The 24,046-nt window shown below is 37.8% G+C and overlaps 1 protein-coding gene across 1 annotated transcript; it reads right to left on the bottom strand.

Moving 5' to 3' along the window:
• Positions 1-1,887: 1,887 nt before the first annotated feature.
• On the bottom strand, positions 1,888-18,368 carry LOC140235058 (WW domain-binding protein 4-like). Its single transcript, XM_072315095.1, has 8 exons — positions 18,331-18,368; positions 16,529-16,601; positions 15,193-15,327; positions 14,522-14,621; positions 12,841-13,038; positions 10,619-10,698; positions 4,545-4,684; positions 1,888-2,454 (listed from the first exon to the last, which is right to left on the bottom strand). Coding segments are annotated over exons 1-8 (930 nt in total). The 5' UTR covers positions 18,333-18,368; the 3' UTR covers positions 1,888-2,252.
• Positions 18,369-24,046: the final 5,678 nt, after the last annotated feature.

Here is a 24,046-nt window from a genome sequence, read left to right as displayed (position 1 = left end):
CAACCCTTTTTGATTTCAAATCTTTGTACTTGAATATAAAAACTCATGTCCAAAGAACGAAGTGATCATTTTTATCTGGTCTTGGTATTTGCTCAGTCTGCTGCAATGCGTAAAAGATTCAATATTATGTTTCCATGGAGACAGTCAGAGATAAGAAAGACAGGCAAGCACAAGAAAAAGAGGGGGGAAGGAACTTTTGTTGAGTTGACCTCACATAAACTGTATAATCGCCTATGTCAAATGTCTTTTCAAATTCTCTTCTCTTTATATTCTATTGATTTTAATCCCTCATTTAACTCAAATTTTCTCCACGTCGAAGCTATTTCATACACATAGGCAAGGTTGACTGCAGAGACTCCAACTCTCCCGCTATCGATGGGAGATCTCCTGCTGAAATCCAATTTTTGCAAAAATCTCCTGTTCTCCCGCTCTGGCTCTGTTCTCCCGCTTGAAATGATCTCTCACTTAGTTTCACCGTATGTTGAAAAATAAGCCTGAGATAGCACAAGAGAGCATCTAGAACCCTAGAGCTTCCAGGGCCCGCTTAAGGGCCCTGGTCCACTGCCACAAGGAACTTCGCCATCAAGTTGGAGTCTCCAGTTTGCTAGGGGTTTCAGGTGGGAGAATCTCCAGATCAGAAGGTGCTTGGGTGTTGGAGTCTCTCTGACTGCATATTGTAGTATGTTATCAACACAAACAGAAAGGCTGACTTGCCCTTCTGCAACCGCATGGCCATCTGAATCTCATCTAATATTACCTCGGACCTGCAAACTTGTGTAACAAGAAAGCTAGAGCAAGTCAACTGCTGCACAGTGAATTTTATTATGCCTATGCTTCCCACGCACATGGCCTTCCATTTATTTTTTAATGTGATCCATTGATTTTGATCACTTACCACAGATTGACCTTCAACTCTCCCTACACAAATAAAAACATACTTTCCCATCTATTTAAATCCATTGCACTGTATTAACAGTATTATTGGACGTACATAATGGACTGTGAGGCCAGATGGCAATTTAATTTCATTTTGGTGGCCTTTGACTTTTACTTGATGAGCTTTTAACCTCTGTTATTTTAGGTGACTAATTCATTATCTATTTCTAATCTTACAACAAGATGACATTACCTGTAGAAACCCCCACCTGAAGATGAGGCTGGAAACAATTTAAACCAAAGTGCAGTGACATCTAATCACCACCATATATTTGCAAATATTGCTGATATTTCCTAACACCGTGCAGCAACTTGTATCACCAGTGGACACACCTATAGCTGAAGTAATGGCTAGGAAATAAAGATACAAATTATTAAAATTCATTATTAGTCATAACGTACGTTTCAAGCAATATCAACACACTGATAGTTCAGGGTTCAGTCTATATTCTATGCCTTTTCGACACCTTGCCACGAAATGGCTTGGTCTGTTTCCTAAATTGCAAGCAAATTCCATTCAATGTACATCTACATTCATGTACCTATGATACAACCACATCACTGTATGTATGAATGTATGAATGTTTGTGTATGTGTATGTATGTATGAATGTATGTACGCATGTGCATATACTATTCACTGACCTCCACAGGATTTTAGTAAACAAATGAGAAACAGGATGGCAGTAATGGAATGCTCTGCATGTCGTGCACGAAACCCTGTTGGAGCCACAAAACATAAAAGGAGGATATGAAGAGATGCACTCCATCTATTTCCATGCGTCTCCACTCTGTAGGCCTGCTCAAAATTGGGCCAGACATCACAAGCACCATCAATGGGGATTATTAGGTTATCGTATCTTGCTTGGAAGTTGAAGCCCTAAGCTATTTGGCATCAAATCGACATGTTCACCACTGTGTTTTCTTGACATGTTCGCTACTGAGATTTTTTTTTTCTTCTTTTCTAAAGTTTGAACTTGGCATACCCGCCAATGAATGAGATAGTCACTCACAAGAATGATGCGGGTAAAATACTAAAGCATTTTTAGCCTCAGTGATGCCTAACCATTACTGAGACAGCTTTTGATGCATAGACACTCATCCACACACAAACGGCAGTTACACTCCTCACCATCTGTCGCGATAAAGTTGTAGTGACGTCTTCTTCCAGAGTTCCAGCTTCTTGCATTGAGCTGTGGCAAATATAGAACCACACTCTAAAATAAATACTGTAGAATTTTTTTTATACAAAAAACTGCCTTACAGTCATAAACAGTTCGGGGCTGGTTTTTTAATGTTTTTGTCAAGCACAATTGGTCAAGACGTGGTGTCACGCGACCGAATCTGTCGGCCGCCTGCTTTCCGCTTCTTGAAGGCGACATTGTCGTTGCTGGTACCGATACTTCCCACTGTCTTCTCCTTGAAGGCGAGCTTTTCTCGTGGCTCATACTGGGCTGCCTGGGGGACGTAGGAGCTCATGTAAGCCGGGTTGGCCTCCGGCAGCTGCAAGTCTGGCGTCCTGAAGAATGTTGGAGAGAATATTTTGGCACTTAGAGGAGAATTTACTTCAAATATACTTGTTGATACAGTGAATGAAGAAATACTAGAAGTGTAAATTAGTTAAGGTGGAAGAAAATTGACATCGGTTCAAAAGTTATGAATGTTTAAAATTGTGGTTACATCTGAGTGCCATCAATGCTTGATAATAAGACTATAAAAATTTGTGGAGGAACAAAATACGATGTAAAGAACATTTCACAAGGTAATACATTTTTTCAATGAAAAGCAAATACCCTTGACTTGTGCAGATGCTATGTTAAGGGTAGTATCATTCCCCCTGCCTTTCTAAAAGAGGTTAGTCAAGTGCTCCTTTATTATGCTTTAAAAAAAAAGGGAATACATGTATGTTGAATTCTGCGAGGGTTAACGCAGGGCTTGACATTAGCAGTGACCTGGTGCCGTGGGGTCACGAAAAATTGATGTTTGGCCACCAAATTTCTAAAAAGGTTATTTTTTGGTGGCCCAATATCGCAGCTAAAATTCAAATTGAAATGCTGTATTTCCTTACCTACATTTCTTTTTGGGGTCACCAAAACATCAAATTCAATGATTTCAGTTGCCCAAATGGGCCAACTGAGCAAAATGTAGTGTCGAGCCCTGGTTAAAGGTAAGCTATGATGGCATCCAGACTCAGGGTGCCTTGCCTGGTTCTTTACCTCGCAAAAGTGGGCATTCTCTTTCAGTGACACACACAGAAAACAAATTTGTGGTAATGTATCTGCAGCACAATCACGCAGATATACATGTACTCAGGAACAGGGAAGGGCACATAACCGTGTTTACCCCTGGCAAACACAGTTGGGAAGTTACTTGGCTGGCTAGGAACCGAAGATAAGCACACGATAAGGACTGATAGTCCGTTATGGTTTAACCATCCCCCCGGAAAAAAAAAAGACGCACACACACACACACACACACACACACAACAGAGAATACACATAGCAACCTCTAACACTGTTCCTATTCAAACAAACTGAGGACGAGTAGAATGGCCGATAAGTAGTGGTACATGTTTCTCTGTACATACAATGTTGTAGATACATCTGTTAAGAGCTCTCACGTGGGACATTCACTCTTTGTGGGACAATTTTCATTTGTTTCCAGTTTAGTGTCAATGCATCAAAATTCCAGTGCCAGATTAATTCAATCAAGGGAGTTGACCTTATTAACAGAAGTTGACTGCCGCATTAACTTATTACCATGGCACTCTAGCTGTATGCATAATAAGTGGTGTTTTGAAATGGTAGTCCTGAAAGAATAAACATATGTATGAGAAAAACTGGCATGTCAAGGTAATCACCGAAATAACGGAATCTGTCTCGCATATGAAACATCCACCATGATTAATATGAAGAGACAATGATGGCATGCTATTTACATAGAAAACTCTGTCTGAAACATAAAAGCAAACACCTGGAGGCAAGACTATCAAAATAACGAAACCCAACAACTTAGCTTTGCTTTCTTCTAGTCTTGCTTTAAGATGGCTAAGGGTAAATATTCTCACCCATTTTTCATCATGTTTATTTTGCACTACATTTATCCAATACCTACAAGTAATCTGTGAGGTCCTTTTAAAAGATTATGGGGATTTCACAATCTCACATTGAATGACTATAAAAATGGAAGTGTTCAATGAGTGAGTTCATGTGTTTATAAAGGGCAGCAAGGTGGGTCAGTCGGGACTAATCTCCCTTTCAATTGAATGGCTCGGGTTCCAACGCAGTCCCCCGAGTAAAGGCAAAAACAATCTGTCCCTCGGACATGACAATAAATGGAAGTCCCATGTGTGAGAGAGTCACAACCTATGTATTTTAATTTGTAGATCCCACTTCATTCATTCATCGCAAGGAGCAGGGTGCATATTGTGGTGCAGGGGTCCTCCCCAAGTACCATACAACTGGACCACGACAAAGATCAGCGTGTGCAGCTGAATGTGGGCTATCCAGAAATCTTCTCAGATGTAAAATGAAAACAAACAAACAAACAACAACAAACATACATACATACAAACACACACACACACAAAAGAGCTTGACGATAGCTTACTCCTCCGTTTCGTTGGACACTGTTGACCATCCCCCATAGGCATCGTGTCTTCTCTTTGTGCCTCTTGAAGATTCCTCATTCTTTCCTTTACCCTCCTGACCCTCTACGCTCTCTTTCTTATCACCATCATCCTTTCCTCCCTGAAAATAAGCATATTAAAAAAACAAAATAAAATAAAATAAAATAAATAATTAAGTAAGTAAATAAATAAATAAATCAACACAAAAATAAATAAAAGGGAAAGAGAAAAAAAAAATTGAAGAACATTGGGGTAGAGAGTCAAATTGACAAGAGAATCCATCAAACTGTAGATAGAAACTTCTATCATGGCAATATCTCTGGGAAAATCAAGCGTATTTCTTATACCCCGATTAGACTAATTAGGTGATACGCTATCAGCGTATCACCTATTGTGATTGTCAAAATCTCTCTTTATTTTTTTTTATTCTTCTTTCTTTCTGGACAATTTTGTGTCGTCAATATCTCAAGAATGACATTACGAAATAACATGACATTTTCAGTCAACATGTCTCATGACAAAATCTAGCCACAATAAGGTTTTCATGACAGTAACATATCTATGACGTCATCTAGGCGCCATTTTGTGATTTTCGGACCTTGTCACATGATCGATCATAACTTCATAACTAGATGTCATTTCTGTATCATTTTCGGTGGACATCAAGTTCAGGTCACGCTCTATCTTACTTTTTAACGCTAGTTACACAGGTCATCATTACGCGCGCGTAAGCGCGCGTCAAAATTTCAAAAGGCTCAAAACGACTTCCCAATGGGAAATCTCGAAGTTTCAGACAATTTTAAGCGTTTCAAACATTTTCTCGCGTGCGCGTCCGTCCGCGCAATTTCGCGCGCAGAGCCCGTAAGCAACATGAAAATGCAATTTTTTTGACTGATTTGGATTCCTGATACTTTGAGTAACAATATCCATTGATTTCTGATCGATTTCGACCTATAACAAAGGAATGCACTGGCGTCAAAGTTGAAATTCCACGTGCGCGTCTTTCTGCAAATATAGTGAAAAAACATGTCTTTGTTTATTTCGCCATAGCTCTTTAAATCGTCCGTTGACCCTATATTTCTATTGCATATTACAAAAGTATATGAATTGTAAATAACATTCCTGGTATCAATATTGCCAGGAAAACGCGATGACGTCATCATATCGTCATTTTAGATGAAAAGAGTGGAATTGATTTTTTTGAGGTACTGTTTCTGACATTCATTTGCTCGTATCTCTGTTGTTTAAGCTCAATATTATCCCAAATTCAGATATGTTGCAGTTTGAACATTTGCCTTTCAAGTCCATGTAATGGTTTTGAAATATGATGACGTCATCACACTAGAAATTGTGATTAAAGGTAAAGACTCAAAATCAGACAAGTTTACGTGTTATGTCTATGGGAGGTGATTTTTTTTTAAACCATGCATTGACTTGACAACGTTTAAGCACCTTTACCTCATCTGATTTTGCTCCATTTCCTCTGAAACATAAATATGTTGTAGCTGAGACAATAAGCTTTAGTAATCATGCATTTTATGTTTTCAAATCTCCTCATCAGGTTGACAATTTTGCAATTTAAAACTGAAAATGAGAATGCAATCTCTACGGAACGATTCCCAATTTTTCTTTGCAACTGTATATTGATCGAATCCACGCTGCCACTTGTGAGAAGTTGAATAGCGCCATCACAAGTCGACACTGTCACAATAGTATTTAGATTTAAGTTTCGCACTCGATCTTCAGGACAGCCATGTGGCATAATCGGTTAGCGCGCTGGTTCTTCATAACGCCATACCGGAAGGTGAGAGGTTCGACCCCCGCAGGACTTTTATCCGTTCTTTCTTTTTTTCTCTTTTTTTTCGGCAGTTCAGCTTTACTCCGATGTCATTTATCGTATTATTTTATCAAGTGTACGTAACCCGTGAACACGGCTGCTCTATTTCCCTTGCTTTGTATTGGAGTTTGGAGATTGGGTTTGCTTCAATAATTTTGTCACACTTAATGTTGTAAATTGCCCCTTGTTACAGTGTCCCGCTTGCCACCATTCGTTTTCTCTTTCCTTTTCTCTTCATTTGTTCTTGTTATACTGTAGCAGGATATTTAGGAACGTGTACGTTTACATAACTAACATGAATGGGAACTGAATTAATTAACTCTAGTCCAGGTGCATGGCGTCTCGCTTATCTCTTTGGAATTCCAGGTTATTGTTTGACCAAATAACGGAGTTAAAGACAGGCAGGGAAGGAAGTGACTTGATATTGCTTCATAATGAGGAATTTCGGGCAACACCTTTCCAAGTGTAGTGATTATGACGGGGTTCTCTGTCGTTTATTTTCGTCATGGCTGTTTCACTAGTTAGCCATAGGTGATATATGAAGAGTTTGTTTGCAAAAACCGATAAGTCCATATTTGCCAAATGGAGATATTTGCGATTAAAGGTCAAGAAAAATAAAGAAAATAATAAGAAAATTTTTGCTTCTTTTGACCACAACTACAAAAATGTACCTTTATATGTAGTGACCAGTATATCATTTAAAAGGTATTATTTTGTACTTTATAACAGAAATCGTACTTCAAAATCTTCAAAAATGGACTTATCGGTTTTTGCAAACAAACCCTTCATATGTTGCTGGCATCTGGGAGAAAAGAACAGATCAGTACCAAACTGGAATAGCCCTATAAGCAATGTGGTAAGCGTTCAATTTTTTGTATCATCTTTCTTCTTTAAAGTCAATCACTACTGATCGAAATACGCAATATAATATGACACGTTCCACTGGTAGTTTAGGCAAAGGGAGTTAATGCATGATGCAATGATAAATGTGCTACCATTGATTTTAGAGACGTCATTGTGGTGTGGTACTGGTGATGGTAAGGGAACCATAGATTGCTTTTAAAGTAATGAGACAATCATTGGACCTTTGCATCAAGACCGTATTCCCATCTAGAATATAATGCATGTTCGTGCGGCGTTTTTTTTTTTTAATCCTGACGTGGACATTTTCTTTTTCTTGTTTTTAATTTAAGAATGTTATATCTAAATTTGTTTCTTTCCCCTAACATTTGTTTTTTTGTTGAATATAAAGTTAGACGTTCCGTGATCGAGTAGAAGAGCAGCGATTTAGTTACAGTTTCAATGCATCTTGTTTACCATCTTCTCTGACATTAAATTGATGGTTTTTATATTTGACATTGTCTGTCTATTTGCCAGTTTATGCTCATAAACCACTGCTATAACAACTAATACATTTGCTTCACCTGTCACACGCAATGACATGGATTGCAGTTGTGCATGCAGTTTTCCTTTTGCCACCTCTCGTTTTTCTCTCCCCTTTTCCCTCACTTTGGTTTTGTTATACTGCAGATGGGAATGATTACAATAGCATAACCCAACTTGAAGTAGGAATGAGAACTGAATAAATTAACTCTGGGCCAGGTGTATATAGCGTCTCGCTCATATCTTTGAAATTTCAGGTTGTCATTGTTCGACCAACGGAGTTGAAGACAGGCTTTATGTTGCTATAGAGGTATCTCGCGCCACATGAATGGAATGCATACGCTGTTTAGTATTAGTAATACACTTTTTCATGCCCATCCCTGCCAATAAAAGTGTGTTTGACGGGGTTCTGTGTCATTCTGCCTACGAGAAAGCAAAGTTTTATTTTCGCCATGGCTGTTTCTCTATGCGTAGCCGTGGGTGATGGGTGTTGTTGGCATCTGGGCAGTAAAGAACCGAGTATCATGCTATAATACCCCCCCCCCCCCCCCCGTTAGGTTCTAAGCGTTCAATACGGTGATATATCTTTCTTCATTATATCAATCACTGCTGATGGAATTACAGAATTATGTTATGACACGTTTCACTCAAAGCTTAAAAAACAAAGTTTATGCACGATACAAGTAATGGTGCATGAGTCCTATAGGCCATTGATTTTAGATGAGAAATTATGATATGCCTATAGTAGTGGTGTCATTGATTAGGAATTAATGACACGATTAAGCACTCCTTCCACTTCTAACTGTCCCCTTTGAATGTGTGTCGATCACGTGAGATCATCATAAATTATCATTCACGTATAAGCTTACGTTCAAAGTGTACTCTTAGTTGGAGGAGACCTATAGTTACATGGTTAAAGGTGATGTCTCTTTCGCTAGAGCCGTACGTTTGGCCCGTTTTTCTTTTGCCCTTTTCTCTTTAATTGAGGTATCACTTTCGTCCAGGATAAATCACATTCTCATGTAAACAGACTCACTTGCTCTATATCCCCTGTTTTGTATCGGAGGCTTCATTGGTTTTACTGCTGGTAAATCTCACAGGCTTGTATATAGTTGTAAGAGCTCTCTGAACTGATCATTGTGATAGCAAGATTATAGAGGGAGTCATATTGGTTATGTAAATAATGGTCAAAGGTCATGTTTTAAAAGGCCACTGTTAAAGCCAGGATGGTTATAAACACTTAATTGTCATGTTTTATTTGTACGTGCCGAGGATCACTTGGACCCCGTTTACAGTGCGAGGCTCGGCCGCGTTCGGTGTAAACGCGCAAAAGGCCAAATGCGGGGCCAAAATTGGCCTCGCATTAGGCCACGCTCTGGAGGTGGTCTCGGCCGCGGCCGAGCCGCGGTCGCGCCCGGCCTTTTTCTCAGTGTAAGCGCAAACTGGGCTAAATGCGCGGCCAATTTTAGTCTGGCTTCCAAACCCTCGCCTGTACTATTTCGCTATTCAGGATATTAACCACTTCAACGTCGAAAACTAGTATAGTTTAAGGTGGTTTTGTCCTGCAAAGGATTTTCTCCTTCGACAAAGGCCTTTGCCCGAACGGCGACTTCGTCGCCACGGAATTCAGTTGGCAAAGGATCTGAAAACCAGACAATACCAAATTGCGTTTGTTTAAAAGGGTAGAGCGCCACTACGACAAAATATTGAAAGGTTCGAATCAAAAGCGCGGCCGAGCCCGGCAGTGTAAACGGACTAAATTGCGGGGCTCGGCCTCGCAATTGAGGTTGTCCTTGATTGCAGCTCGGCCGCGGCTCGGCCCAGCCCCGCACCGTAAACGGGGTCTAAGTTTATGCACTGTAAGTACTCAAAAAGTCCGTAAATCGACTTAGTCGCACACGCACAGAATTTCCACTTAGTTTGTGTGACAGAAAAACAAATGTGATCTGAATAATGTAGGCCCAAAAAAGTTCAACTAAGTATCTCATTAGAACTTCAAGGTTCTGTATTACATTCTTTTCTTTGTCGATCACGGATGACCGACATCTGATGACCCCAAGCGTATCACCTAACTCGTCTTCAGTGTGACGAGTTTCATATCTCGTTTATAAAATGCAACTACATTCTTTTGTGCATTGTGCTCCCTTGTGTGGTCCGTTTTCTGAAAGCATACAATTTTACCGAACTGGCTGTGTCAGGAATCTGTCATTTCATCCCAGTGAACATGAAATTGTCTATAAGAGGGAGAGATAACTTAAAGGGACTGTACAGTACTGGCTGAGGTGGGGATTCATGTTTTGAACATTCCTAATATAATGAGAAACCTCTTATGAAATATGAAAGAGCATGTAATTTTAAGAAGGATTCAATGTTTATTTGATGAAAATTGGTTTTCAAATGGCTGAGATATCCAAAAAAGTAATAATAATAAAAGGGGACAGGCCACGCCTTTTATTAGGATCTCTTTGTTTCACCTTGTTTTTGGATATCTCAGCCATTTCAAAACCAATTTTCATCAAATAAACTTCTGATACCCATTAGAATTACATGCTCTTTAACATCTCATAGAGTGGTTTCTGAATATCTCGCAAAACGTTAAAAGCTAAATCCTCACCTTGACCAGAACTGTACACACCCTTTAAGTCTGTATCTTTGCAAACTTCTAAATTCTGCAATGAACATTGGGCACCTGTTCTTCTTCCATTTCTTTTTTTTTTTTTTTTTTTTTTTTTTTACGTGATTTAGATATTAGCAAAAACATGATTTGTAATAAGCATACTTGACAATAATCCAAGTTGTTGCAATTGAACGAACTTTTAACAGTATGATAACTACCTTGTTGGCAGGAGCCTCATTTTCTGTTGATGAACCACCTGTGACTGGAGTGAAATTCTCAGGTCTCTCCCACTGGGATTCTGATAACATGGAAATGAAAGGAAAATGTAGATAGCAGAGATGTAAGCATTACCACCTGGCATAAGACAAACATGTTTGATAAAAATCAGACTGTGGTATACAAAAACAGAAAGAGTCACAAGATCTAAAACTTTCAGAACTTTAAAACGATATCATGAAAAAACTAGTGGTATGCCTCCACCATAATGCATGTTTCTTCTACTAGGTCTATGGTACATGTGGACAATGTGTGATTACATTCTCATAAAATTGGCAGAATATTAAAATGACATGTTTGTCACAAATGTGTTAAATGTTCACCTTCCTTGACCTAGCTTTAATTGGATGAATGGGAAAGCATGTATTTGGGGATTTTAGGACTTTTACATGACTTTGACCCTTTTGTAAGTTTATGCATTGAATAATTTTCAAGGTACGGAGAAAAAGTGCAATTTCTGTATTGAATAGTAAATTGTTACCATTTTCATCTGGCCTTTGACCCTTGACCTTTGACCCTAAAATTCATAAGAGACTCACTGTCAGGCAGAACATGCATAAATATGTACTAAGTTTCAAGATCACTTGAGCCACCTGCGAGATATGGAAAAAGTAGTAAAGTTCAGCACTTTCACTTGATCTTTAACCTTTTGACCTTTTTGGCAAAAAAAAAAAAAAAGAAGGAAAAAACCTTCCAAGAGAATATCTAATGGTTTATACATGCAAACACCAAGTTTGAAAAAAAAAATCCTGCAGGCATTGCATAAATATGAGGGAAATAGTAAAATTTTGAAGTGCTGCCCTTGACCTTTGACCCCATGAATCCAAAATTCCCTTAATGATCACTGCCAGTCAGTACATGCATATACATGTTCCATGAAGGTACCTTGAAACATTTCCAAGATATGGACAAAAAGTGAAAAGTTAACATTTTACTTGACATTTTGCCCTTTGACCTCATGACCTCAAACTTTCACCAGAGAATCTTGATTAGGTAATACATGTATACACTAAGTTTCAAGAAAATATCTTCAGGCATTGCATAGATATGGGGAAATAGTGAAATTTTGAGCATTTGACCTTGACCTTTTGACTTTTGACCTTGAGCATGTGCACCCAAAAGTTGATAGGCACAACTTCACCCCCTAATACACATACATGCCAAGTTCCATCAGGATACCTCAAAAGGTTATTTAGTTATGCTGTCCACAAGATTCATTACGGACGAACGGAAAGACGGACAGACGGACAGAGGGAAGGACAGAAGGATGGGCAACTCGAAAACATAATGCCTCCGGCACCACTTCGTGGTGGAGGCATAAAAAAGATAATGTAAATGATTGTCATGTGTTTGTTTTCATAATCTAAAAAAAAAAATCACTACTGTATATGCAGAAATCCTTGACCTCGTGCATAGGTCCATCTAATAAGTCTAATAATCGCCTATGTTGAAAATCTTTTGAAGTCCTCTTCTCTTTATATTCTATCAATTCTAATCCCCCATAAGTTGAATTTTCTCTAAGTCAAAGCTATTTCTTCAGTTCAAATAGATTTGACTTAGGCAATGTTGGCTGTACTTATTTACAGTAAAAAGAATGACAAAATGCAAGCTTGAATGCATGCTTGTAACCACTGAGTGCGCATGGCAAAGTTTGTTTACTGTTACATCAGAATCGTGCAGTGGAACAAAAACTTCAAGTCAGTCATGAGTTTAACACAGGAGTTAATGGAAGTTGGTGGCATCAGCCGTGCAGTGTCCATTTTTGCTAAAACAATATTGCACGGCTATAAGCGACAGCATGTAATGGAACTTTTAACTGCATGTTGTGCGATGAGTAATCAACCAACTGGATAGCTACATTCTTTTTAGGTGTTGTATAACACAGAATACAAAGTAAAAAGCTGCATAATAAAAGGGAAGTATAAGATAGCAGTCCTGAGGGGCAAGAAAAAAAGGTCAAGGAAAATGAACACTTTACTCTGTCAAGACAAAAAATATAACTCACTGAGGAAAAAGTTGAATGAGCTAGAAAAATTAAAATGAATGCACTTCACAGCTAAAATCTCAACACATGAGAAATAACATGAGGAACAATAACAACAACAAAAAAGCAAGCATAAAGTCAGAGATTTAGAAACCAAACAAGGAAAAGAAACCCACACACCTCCTGTCACCGTGTTCCAGTAGTAGGTGTGTCCATCTGGACTCACTGCTTCTACCCATTCTGTCTGGCTCTGCCCCAACGAAGAGGAGGCAGTGGTGGAGGTGGCTGCCGTTGCTGCCGCCGATGTTGCTGCTTGTTCCGTAGCAACTCCATCCCCCGCTGGCTGGGTGCGACTACCGGGCAGGGCTGAGGGCGCATCTGAAAATCGACATTTCGTCCACTTTAGATAAAATACGGCTTGAAAGCAAGAGATTATTAAACAGAGGATTGAAGATATGGGGTATGAGTTTTCTTGAATTGTCTGTGTCTGTATGAATGAAATTTGTAAGATTGCAACTGCTGATCTGAAGTTTAATAAACATGTCGTGAATAGGGCCAGCGGAGCGTTTTCAAAAGTGGGGAGGGCACTTCCGGGTTTCATGAGCTAACAAGGAAAAAAAAAAAATAGGTCCTCAGCTCATCTCTCCCCTTCCATTTCTGGGTTTCTTCAGCTGACAAGCCAAAAAAAAAAAAAAAAAAGGTCCTCAGCTCATCTCTCCCCTTCCATTTCCAGGTTTTTTTTTCAGCTGACAAGCAAAACAAAAACAAAAACAAAAACAACCAACCAATCAACAAAAAAGGTCTTCAGCTCATTTTTCTCCTTCCATTTTTGGGTTTCTTCAGCTGACGAGGCAATAAAAGAAAAGAAAAGGAAGTGTCTACAGTGGAAAAACATAACCTTACTGCGCTCACACTTCAAGATCTCTATCTATTTCTATTTAGTGCCACTTACGTACTTCCGGGTTCAAAAAAGTGTGGGGGGGGGGGGGTGCCCAAAGTGATGACACTTTATGTATATTCCTTTGTATGTTGCACAAAAAGTGGGGGGGGGGGGGCGGCCCCCCTGGTTCTGCCGGCCATGGTGAAAAAAGGAACCAGGGGGAATCAATTCTGTCATCTACTGCTTTCCAGCTTACCCCATATCTTCATCCCTTTGCTTAATAGTCTCTTGCTTTTATTTTATATGCCACTAGCATTATGTTCCACGTGACTGGAACAAATAGAGTAATACTTGTTGCTTTGTGCATAGGGAAATGCATAGAAATCACGTCCCTGGGTTCATAAATCATCAACTTCAAGCCCCTTCCATAAAAGCCACAATTTCTGGAGTTTGTTTTTTTTCAATTGAACAATAATTTGATACAAAATGCAAAATCCTACTTGAAAGCTTTCTTGAAAGCTGGCAAAGGGCAAATGGAATGCGGATGTATGGGCATGTGTTACGGAAGGATGATGACCATGTTCTGAGTAAGTGCTAGAGATTAAAGTGAATGAGCCACAAAAGTGAGGACAACCAAAGAAGACGTGGAAGAGATGGGTGGAAGAGGAGCTCGGGAAGGTGAGATTGAAAAAGGAGGACACCCCAAATCGGGCCAGAATGTTGGCGCAGCCAGTGTTAAGATAAAGATAGTACATGTAGTTGTGTGGACAGATTTACATCTTATAGAATCAGCCTATTACTTTGGTCAGATCTCATTTACTTTCTGCAAGATTTTAATTGAACATGCCAATTATGAATATCCATTTCAGCCCTTAAATGTCTTGCAACACAGTGAAAAAAAGAGCATCAACAACTAAGAGTGAAAATGAGGACTTAACACCTCTGCTGCTAGAGGTGTGATTGAGACAACCTGTAACTTACTTTGAGCTTCGCGTACTTTCTTTTGAACAAGAGCCACCTTGTACTCTGGGACTAAGTCAGGGTTTTGGGCAACATCCTTCTTGAAAGCTTTCATGGCCCCCTGTCAGTAGGAAAGAGAAAAAAAAAAAATAACAATGACGAAAGAGGAAAAAGTTAAATGAAAACCCTCTATAAATTTCCTATTATTGCTTTCACAAACCACAAAAAATTTGAACAAGATTTCATAGTCAGCTAGCTTGTTCTGATTTTGTGTTGTTTTTCACTAAATTCCCTACATCATATCAACTGGTGGTGATGAATACCATCTAGTGTCATATCGGTGTTTCTGCCTTATGTCTCGGCACACATATCATTGTTATGATTTGCAGATGTAGAGTGGTAATGCTCAATTGCTACCCAGAGAGCTACAGAGAGAGACCAAGGAAAAACAAAAACAAACCAAAACAAAGCAATTGGTGAAAATGGAGGGAGAGTTTGTGATGGAGATTTGAATACTTGCAATGCAATGCCAGCCCATTTAGTCACTCAGTCAAATATCATGGTTTTGATCAAAGTTATGGATACTTGTACTTACAACCGAAGAACAGATAAATCATTAACCACTAGTTCCTACTTGTCATTCTCTGCTGAAATTGAAATGTTGATTGTAGATCAGCGAGCACCATACCCACCTCTTCCATCTGCTTGAGGAAGCTGCTGAGCTCTTGCTGGGTCTCATGCTGCTTTTGGCCCTTCTTCCTCAACTCAGCAATCTTCTTGGCTACATTTTCCTGGTGACGTTTACCTCTCTCATGGAACTCGATACTCTAATTGCAGGAGATGCATTAAATAAAAATATCACAGCATCAGCGTTGCTGTATGGAATATATAGCAGGGCATAGCAACTGGGACAATAAGATAAAAGAATAAAGGACTATATTCATATTTCCATGAAAGATAAAAACAAATATCATTGATATTCAAGGAGAGATACCTGTAGACAACACTATCAGCAAGAAATATAATGATCAATAGGTGCATAATAAGCAAACACCACATAAAACCACTCAAGACATAAGCTTCAATAGCATATAAAGCTATCTCTTTAATCAGGTAGTACAGTAGAGTACTAGTAACTTATTCAAATTCAAATTCAAATTCAAATTCAAATTCAAATTTATTTCACATGCTAAAAAGAAAACATCACGTTCACAATCAAACAGAAGAGAAAAATATACAATCAATATAGCACGTGAGGGATCAGTAAAGGCCGTATGAAGCCTATCGAGGCCGATTCCCTTACAAACAATAAATAGTGCGCAATTTCCATCAAATATACATCAAGGAACAAAAACAACAAAGAAACATCACAGAAAAAAAAAAGTGGCAAAATTATTACAATAATTACTCAATTGCACTTTGTATTAATAACATCTTATATTTACGTTTAAAAGATGAGTGTTGGACTTTCTTTAATAAAAGTTGGCAACTCATTCCAGCATTTTGCTCCAGTGTATCTAATTGTAGTCTTAGAGAACTTATATCTGTAAAAAGGTAAACATATCTCGTTGGCACATCTAGTGTTGTAGGCATGGATTGCACTATTTGGGGTAAACGAATTATGGAACGTGACAGGTAAGACACCTTTAAAGTATAAAAACATAAATGTAGCCACTTGTAATTGCACAATTTGATCAATTTTCAAAATGTTCAATTTCTTAAACAGTACTGCAGTGTGTGCAAACGGATCTACATTACAGAGTATTCTTATTGCACGCTTTTGTAACATCACATTAAATTGTCTATTGCATCTGGGCTGAATTCTATGATGCAATATGGCTCAGTGACAAAAACAGTCCTGACGAGTTATTGCATCACGGCTGCAACATTTTGAGGGAGTTTAGTTCATATAACGGTTTGCCACACCTTTTGTCAGGGACATTCCTGATATTTCTGATTTTATTATCATCTCTGACACACATAAAATGACCAGCTGAAAATGTGTGAGAAGGAAATCCTTTTACTTACAGACTTGTTATCAGCAAACCAGCACTGACAAAAGTCACAAAATTTCCTTGGATTAGATTTCCAATAATCAGCCCTGTGACAAAAAGAAAAAACAAAATGAAACAAAACACAAAGTAAACACAATGAACAATCCAGTCATCAAAAACAAACATTGCTGCTTTAATAGCAAATGCCCAAACTTTTCTGGATCAGAATTAGATCACACTGAACACCTTTATGCATTGGTACAATCCATATCTCACGGAAATGGGCCAATGACTGAGCAGTGCAGCAAATAAACGTTTGCTCAAGCCAGTGGTTTATTTGTTACCTCCCTTTTGCCTGGTTTTCCTATGGTTTTCTTTTCTCTCTCTAGTAACATAACCATAAGCATGATATGAAACTGCAGTGCTACCAATCAGTCATTGGTGATTAAACCTAGAACTTGAAGTCAAATTCAGAAATGACCGTGCAAGGGGATCAAAGTTAAATTTCAAAGCTTTAAAAGTGTATGTAAATTTATACTAGACTGATCTTAGCCCGACCAGACGCTGTTAATACGCTACGCGAATACAGCGTCTGACCAACGAGCGGGCACCTACAAAGTGGGGAACCACAACACAACTACAAAACTTATGAAAATTTATACGTTCTTTATAAACAATGTACACGTTACCAAACGTTACTCACCTTAAGTGCATGCTTGTATTACAGAAGGTTCGTAAGTCCATTGAGAGCCCTCGTGATAAGTCCGTGGAACCAAAAAATGATACTTTCTGGCGGATTCCCTAACACCGTCAGGGTTCATCGTTGCAGAATTCAAAATGGCGCCTTGATCTCTGCGGAAATCTTTTGCGTGCGTGCGATGCGCTGCTTGAGTGTTGGTGTAGCAGCACGGTCGACAGCGCGACCTTTTGAAAGGGCATTCAGATCATGTGACCTCCCGGATATTGGAAATGGCCTGGCGTGAAAGACGATGTACCGTTCGTGAACCGTTCACACATGCTGCATATAACCATCATTTTAGGTAAGTTATCAAATCTAAATTTCAATATTCATAGCATAGATATGAAGTCTCATTATCATTTTGTTCGTCAGATGAGTTTGAAGTGACAAAAAAATGATCTAAAGTATCAAAATTCAATCCGATCGCATGCTATCGTTGGACCCTCTTCGTGTTTGGAGCTTCGTTGGTACAGCCCTGTCGCGCTACGTATGTACAGCGGCGACTGGGCTGTGTATAGTTAGACTGATCTAGTCTAGATAAACGCAAGCCGCCCATAAATTGCATAATTCAACCACAACCCTACATGTAGAAACCTATGTGCTTTTGCGCACAGTCAAACCTTTTAAGAGGCTTTGACACAGGCAGGCGTCCAGGAGGTCGAATTTTGGTGCGGGTGCCGATAAACTAAAATTGTACTCTAACAGGTTAGATCTAGAGATCTATACAACTAAAATCTAGAAATTCCTTCCTTCTCAGACTGGTCTAGATCTCTCTACCTACTCTAGAGCTCTAGATAAGCGGCAAATTTTCAATCAATGAATTCTCATTACACTTTCTCTGTTAGTAGCTCCATGCTTGCACGACCCCCGAACAACACAATCGTCCGAACAAGTTCTCAAAAGATAGAAACGCCAAATCCAACTTACACATATTTAAGCATGTGGGACAATGTAAATTACAAGTGACCATCGAAGGAGCATTATCCCATAACATTTACATGGGAGATCTACCAGTTGCGACCAGCTATCAACCAAGCAGAACATCTGTACGGATGCCTACCATGTAATCAAATAAAACTGATGAGAAATCGACTCACATTTCGATGTCAAATGAGCAATTCCACAAGTCCGAGAGTTTCACTGACACAGGACAGCGGACCCCATGCACCGAGAGCGGACACAAACTCAGCGGAGTGGTATGGTTTCTGTAACTTTCAGAAAATCAAGAAAGACACCCTCTACGGTCGTCCGTAAATTTGAATGCTAGAGCGGAAGGTGTCGTGATCAAAGAGAACTAGTATACAGTAATCCATGTAGAAGCTGTAGCGCTCTTCCTCTCAATGAGTCACTGAAGCTTTGGTTTGCTGTCTTTCGGGAAGAAGGATCCTGGGGAAGGATCTAAGAGATTGGAGAAGAAGACTTTGACATTTCAAATGGTGCATTGAAATATCATTAGACAAACACACACAAAAGAAGAAGAAGAAGAAAATAAAAAAGAGAGAGGAAGAAGTAAGAAGTATTGAGATCGAAGAGAAATAGGAAGAAGAAGTAAGAAAAAAGAAGGAAAGAGAATGAGTCAATATTTCCAACGGCAAATCCTTCTTATACCACAGTATTAATAAATGCAATATTTCAAATACAATGTACCATGATATACCGAGCAACACTTGTGCAAAGTTGGATGTGAGGAAGTAGGTCCTACTCTCTTATTTTTTTTATTTATTGATTTATTTTACTTTATTTTTATTTTCATATTTGCCAACAGATTGGTCGATATGTGGAATTCTCTTCCAGAAGTTGTGGTCTCGGCGAGCTCTGTTGATGCAATAAGCTGGACGAGCATTGGGAGAAATGTGCATTTCGGATTACACTGACTAGATATGTCTTTGGTCTCAAGCAGTTTTCACCCCTCCCTGCTCTCATGTGTATAATATTATTGTTATTGTATTAGTAGGTCCACATGAGCATTTCCACAGTAAAAGGGTATTATTCAGGGATGTTGCTTTATTTTCTGTTTCCAATGTGCATTACCCCCCCCCCTCCAATACAATAATATGATCTTCTAGAACACTTTAATGACAGATAACTTTGCACTAGAATTGCTGTAAACAATTGGCAATCTATTAGAATTTATGCCAGAATGAAAAAATTGGGTGAACGCTGTAACGCTAGATAGTGTATAATCTATGTAGACCCTACTAACATTATGAAGGTCATTTCATGAATGCTCATTGAAACTGTGGTGTTGTTTTTCAGTTGAATAGCCGAATATCTAAAAGAGATGATGATAACAGCTCTAAAATTCTACTAAACATTATGTTTTACACCATTTCTAGACTTAGTGGTGAACGCATGTAACATGGACAGACCAACTTGTCGCATTTTGGTCTGTCCACATTAAATGCGTTTACCACTATGTCTAGAAATGGTATAAAACACGGTGTTTAATAGAAATTAAGGACTCTTATTATCTTTCTAGTCTCATCAATATTAGTTGATTTTTGCACTCTCGATCGATCGCAAACAATACCTCCTCGTCATCTAGACATAAACACATTCCACACAAAATATGATAACGAATGATTCGGGATAAGTCACTCTTTCAACACAGTCATATGATAATCTTTCGTTAATTGCTATTTTTGTGTTTTTAATGAATGGCAATCTTCTGTGCATAAACTTTTTTTTTTTTTTTTTTTACTGAATATCTATGCAAAGATGAAATAGACTGACTTCATTCAGATTCCACGCTTAATAGTTATATCCCCATGAATGTGGAACATCTTTATACAATGAATTGCACGATCGTATACTGTCTCATTTATTTTCTTCTTGTCTGATTGCATCATAAAATTGTGCAATGCAAAACATAATGATCAAAATATTCATTTGTCTTGAAATTTGACGAATCACTGATTACGCCTTAAAAACATCATGTAGTCATGTGCAATATCATTTTTTTTTACATCAAATGCCGTGCTTCTTCATCAAATAAAGCCTGTTAATTATTAATATTAGCCAACATTATCATCACGAGACAATCATTTCCGGAGTGCTTGTCTGGCCGAAAAAATTCCAGAATTGCGCAGCAACTAATCATTTATGGCAATTCACAAGTACCGCTTTGACAACATGACAGTATACGTACGACCGAAGTGGTGACACAAAGGGATACAACCTATAAAAGTGAAGATTACAGAGGCAACAAGTCAGGGATATTCAGTATATTACATAATAATGATGATAATAATAATAATAATAATAATAATAATAATAATAATAATAATATTAATAATAATAATGATAATAATAATAATAATGATAATAATAAGAATATAATTACAATAATGATAATGATAATGATTAAAAAAAATAATAATAATGGTGATACTAACAATAATAACAACAATAATAAATATATATATATATATATATATATATATATATATATATATACATATTATATATAATGGTATTATTATCCGCGTGTTGGAATAAGAGCATGAAGGCGATGAAGACAAACAAGTTGACATAATGCATTAGAATCCAACTTCATTTATTTGTAAACCAAATTTTCGACAGTAACAGGGTAACAGTCTGTTACCCTGAGGAAGATCCGTGCAAGGGTCGAAAATTTGGTTTACAAATAAATGAAGTTGGACTCTAATGCATTATGTCAACTTGTTTGTCTTCATCGCCTTTATATTATATATATATATATATATATATATATATATATATATATATATATATATATATATATATATATATCAGTCCAAACTGTTGTATTTAAAAGGACAATTCTCCCTGAAAATGATATTGTGGGTGTATTCGGTGCATTAAAAATAAAAGAATGTAAAGGAGTACCTACTGACTTAAAGAACACTTAATGAAGAGTTCAGAATATTTGAATAATCATTTCAAAAGTTCTGGTTTTGGGTTTTGGTTTTTGGTGAATTACTAATCACTAATATTATCTCTCTATTCTTTTTGCGTCTTTGCTCTCCTGTTCTTTTTTTTTTTTGGGGGGGGGGGGGAGGAGGCACTTCTAGGTGCCATTCGATTAGACTTTGGTTTGATGATAAACGATAATGTTTAATGAGACCCTTGAGATATTGATAACACTCCCTGTGAGGCATTTTGTTATTACATTACGATTTGTTATTACATTACGATTAATGTTGCTAATGGTAATTAATGAAGCTACTTATCTCACAAGAAATTAAGGGTATCGTTATTGTGTCATGCAGAGGCACATGCATGGCAAACATAATTATAAAGCAAACGTATAGCACCAAGGCTCGCCCGAAATGTCAAAATATGAGAATAGAACCAATTCGATCTTGTCGGAGAGCAAACCTTCATATCTTTCATGGCGAGAAACAGCTGCAGGGTATACTTCTGATATGTTTAAACATTATTGAATAGATATGAAAAATAGCTACAAATGAATTCGTCAACATTATCATGGTGTAGATTTATACATCATCGTCGATGACTGGCGGAAGAGAAGATTAAAAACTGCAATTCATTATGTGGGGTTTTTAAAAAAAAAAGAAGAAGAAAGAAAACATTTATTGTGCAAATAGTTATGGCCACGTTAAACAAGTCTCATTGATAGAATCTATCATCATAACCTTTATACTTTGATGAATACAAATGCGCATGCCATATTGGATTCATCAGGGTATGAAGTTGAAATGAATGCTGCTCTTTAATCATAGGAATTAAGTCATGCAAGTATTGGAAGTAGTGGAAGCATCTTAAGTTTTGACTTGAACAAACGTTTACCCGGTATAAAAATGTCAATAGTTGTAAACACTCTTGACACATGTCATATGCCTTCTGATCACTTATATATATATATATATATATATATATATATATATATATATATATATATATATACACTGTACATATTATATAATCATATATACGAGAACAGAGCAAGGAGATTATCCCGGGTGTCACGTACGCCCCTTGAAATTAAGCAAGTTTGATATTCCAAGTCATGACAATTGCCTATTATAAGTCACACAGACAAAACCAACAAATTAGCACAAATACAAAGGGACTTACGACCATAATATTATAGGAGGGCAGACAATGTCAATAATATATCATGTCAACAACAGAAGAATTTGCTCAATGAGCCGGAATGCGATCGAGCTCCAAGTTTATATCTCCGTGACGTTTACACCATGTTCCCGGCGGCCACGGCAGCCCCGTTCATGCCGTTAACATTGTCCAAAATGTAGTGTCCGCGGGTATTCTTATTCGTTTCAGTCCTCGCTCCGGTGAACATGTAGCTATCAGACGCAGTTCTTACGGAATCTGGTCAGGCTAGACTAATTTGTATACAATATTTTCCGTCGCGTCTCACAACGGACCGCCTTGTTTGTTTGTTTTTTTTTTCGGCCAGCTGTTATGTGCTGTCGCGCTTTAAGTTGCGTTCATCCCGTTCTATTACGGCGTACAAGGTTTCTCATTAGCACCGGCATTATAGCATTAAATGCCTACACTGTTCTCTAGTTTCATTATCATTTCAGCTCTTTCTACGTATGTGGAATAGAGTTTCTTTCTTTCTTTCTTTCTTTATTTATTTTTCTTGTTAGCAATAATCATGCAGTCGTAATGATGAAGGAACAGACCATATAGGCACATTGTAGAATGGTATAGATGGTTTTTATTTCAAGAATATTTTATTGAATATCGATAAACATGACGATTTCTAGGCACATATTCTTGAAAACATAGTGTTATTATCATAATAATACCCCTATACAGACCACTATGCAAAGATATTTTGCTCTATCTGAATTGTCGAGGTAAAAGATAAAGCCAATCAACTGTGGACGATTTGCTGAAATCATAAAATCAGACAATCAATGTCGAAATGCATGTTCGGAGTAAAACCTCAATCAATCATGAAGCAATAATTACTACTATAACAATTATGTTGCGAACAATTCAATTTGCCAATGTGACGAAAGACAGCAAGAAAACTTGGTAAAAGTATGAAAATTGCTATGATCCTACATGGTGCAGGAAATGATGCCTTTATAAACGCAACAAACCTTTTTATATACACATATAGAGTAATTTTCATCAGAGTCAAGAACAGAGGCACTCTTGCCATTGGATGTCCAACTATGTACTCCATTTCCAATTACTGATGATCATCAACGCCTAAAGTGTGACGTACACCTTACAAGAAATAAACATATATACGATATGATTACCTATGTACAATATTATACAGGTACAAACATGTAAGCATAATTTTTGCAAGGTACATGGGACGGAGATACTGATGATGCGCGTTTTATCTATTTGCATACTAATGCAACACCATGCAATGTCTTTTTCTAACTTTTAAAATCTCGTAAATCACGTGCCATGCAGATATCGTATTTTCAAACCAAAGAAAGAAAGAAAGAAAGAAAAAAAAACATTATTTTGTGGAAAGGTGAAAATTCAATATCTGCCAAGGACACCGAAACTAATACTCTAAAAACTATACCTCGCAATGTACAATATGCAGGCAAAGCGGTATAATTTTGAATTGTATTACGCCAACTTTTACTGCATGTCTTAAAATATGATACCTGTTGAAGTTTGATCCCGCAGAAGGGTAAAATGCAATGAATAATCCATCAATGAAATGGCTATGTACGGTGCAATGGCAAATCATTGTTTACATACTTCTCTCGGTGAATTCTTGATAAATCAAATTGTCAGACTGATTACGCCCACCGTCGGTCTATCAACCTTTGGGTTTTAATGAACCCGTAACACACACACGCACACACA

This window comes from Diadema setosum, chromosome 11 (genome assembly GCF_964275005.1).
Source record: "Diadema setosum chromosome 11, eeDiaSeto1, whole genome shotgun sequence".
Classification (NCBI taxonomy): domain Eukaryota; kingdom Metazoa; phylum Echinodermata; class Echinoidea; order Diadematoida; family Diadematidae; genus Diadema; species Diadema setosum.
Note: the sequence above shows the minus strand (reverse complement) of the source record. Positions and strands in the feature narration are given on the sequence as shown.

What these genes read in the sequence shown, in the direction of transcription:
- LOC140235058 (XM_072315095.1), bottom strand. An exon ending in GGTTTGCTGATAACAAGTCT is followed by an intron (nt 15,328 to 16,528) that starts GTAAGTAAAAGG and finishes TCCTGCAATTAG; the next exon opens with AGTATCGAGTTCCATGAGAG. An exon ending in GTGTCCAACGAAACGGAGGA is followed by an intron (nt 2,455 to 4,544) that starts GTAAGCTATCGT and finishes AACATTCTTCAG; the next exon opens with GACGCCAGACTTGCAGCTGC.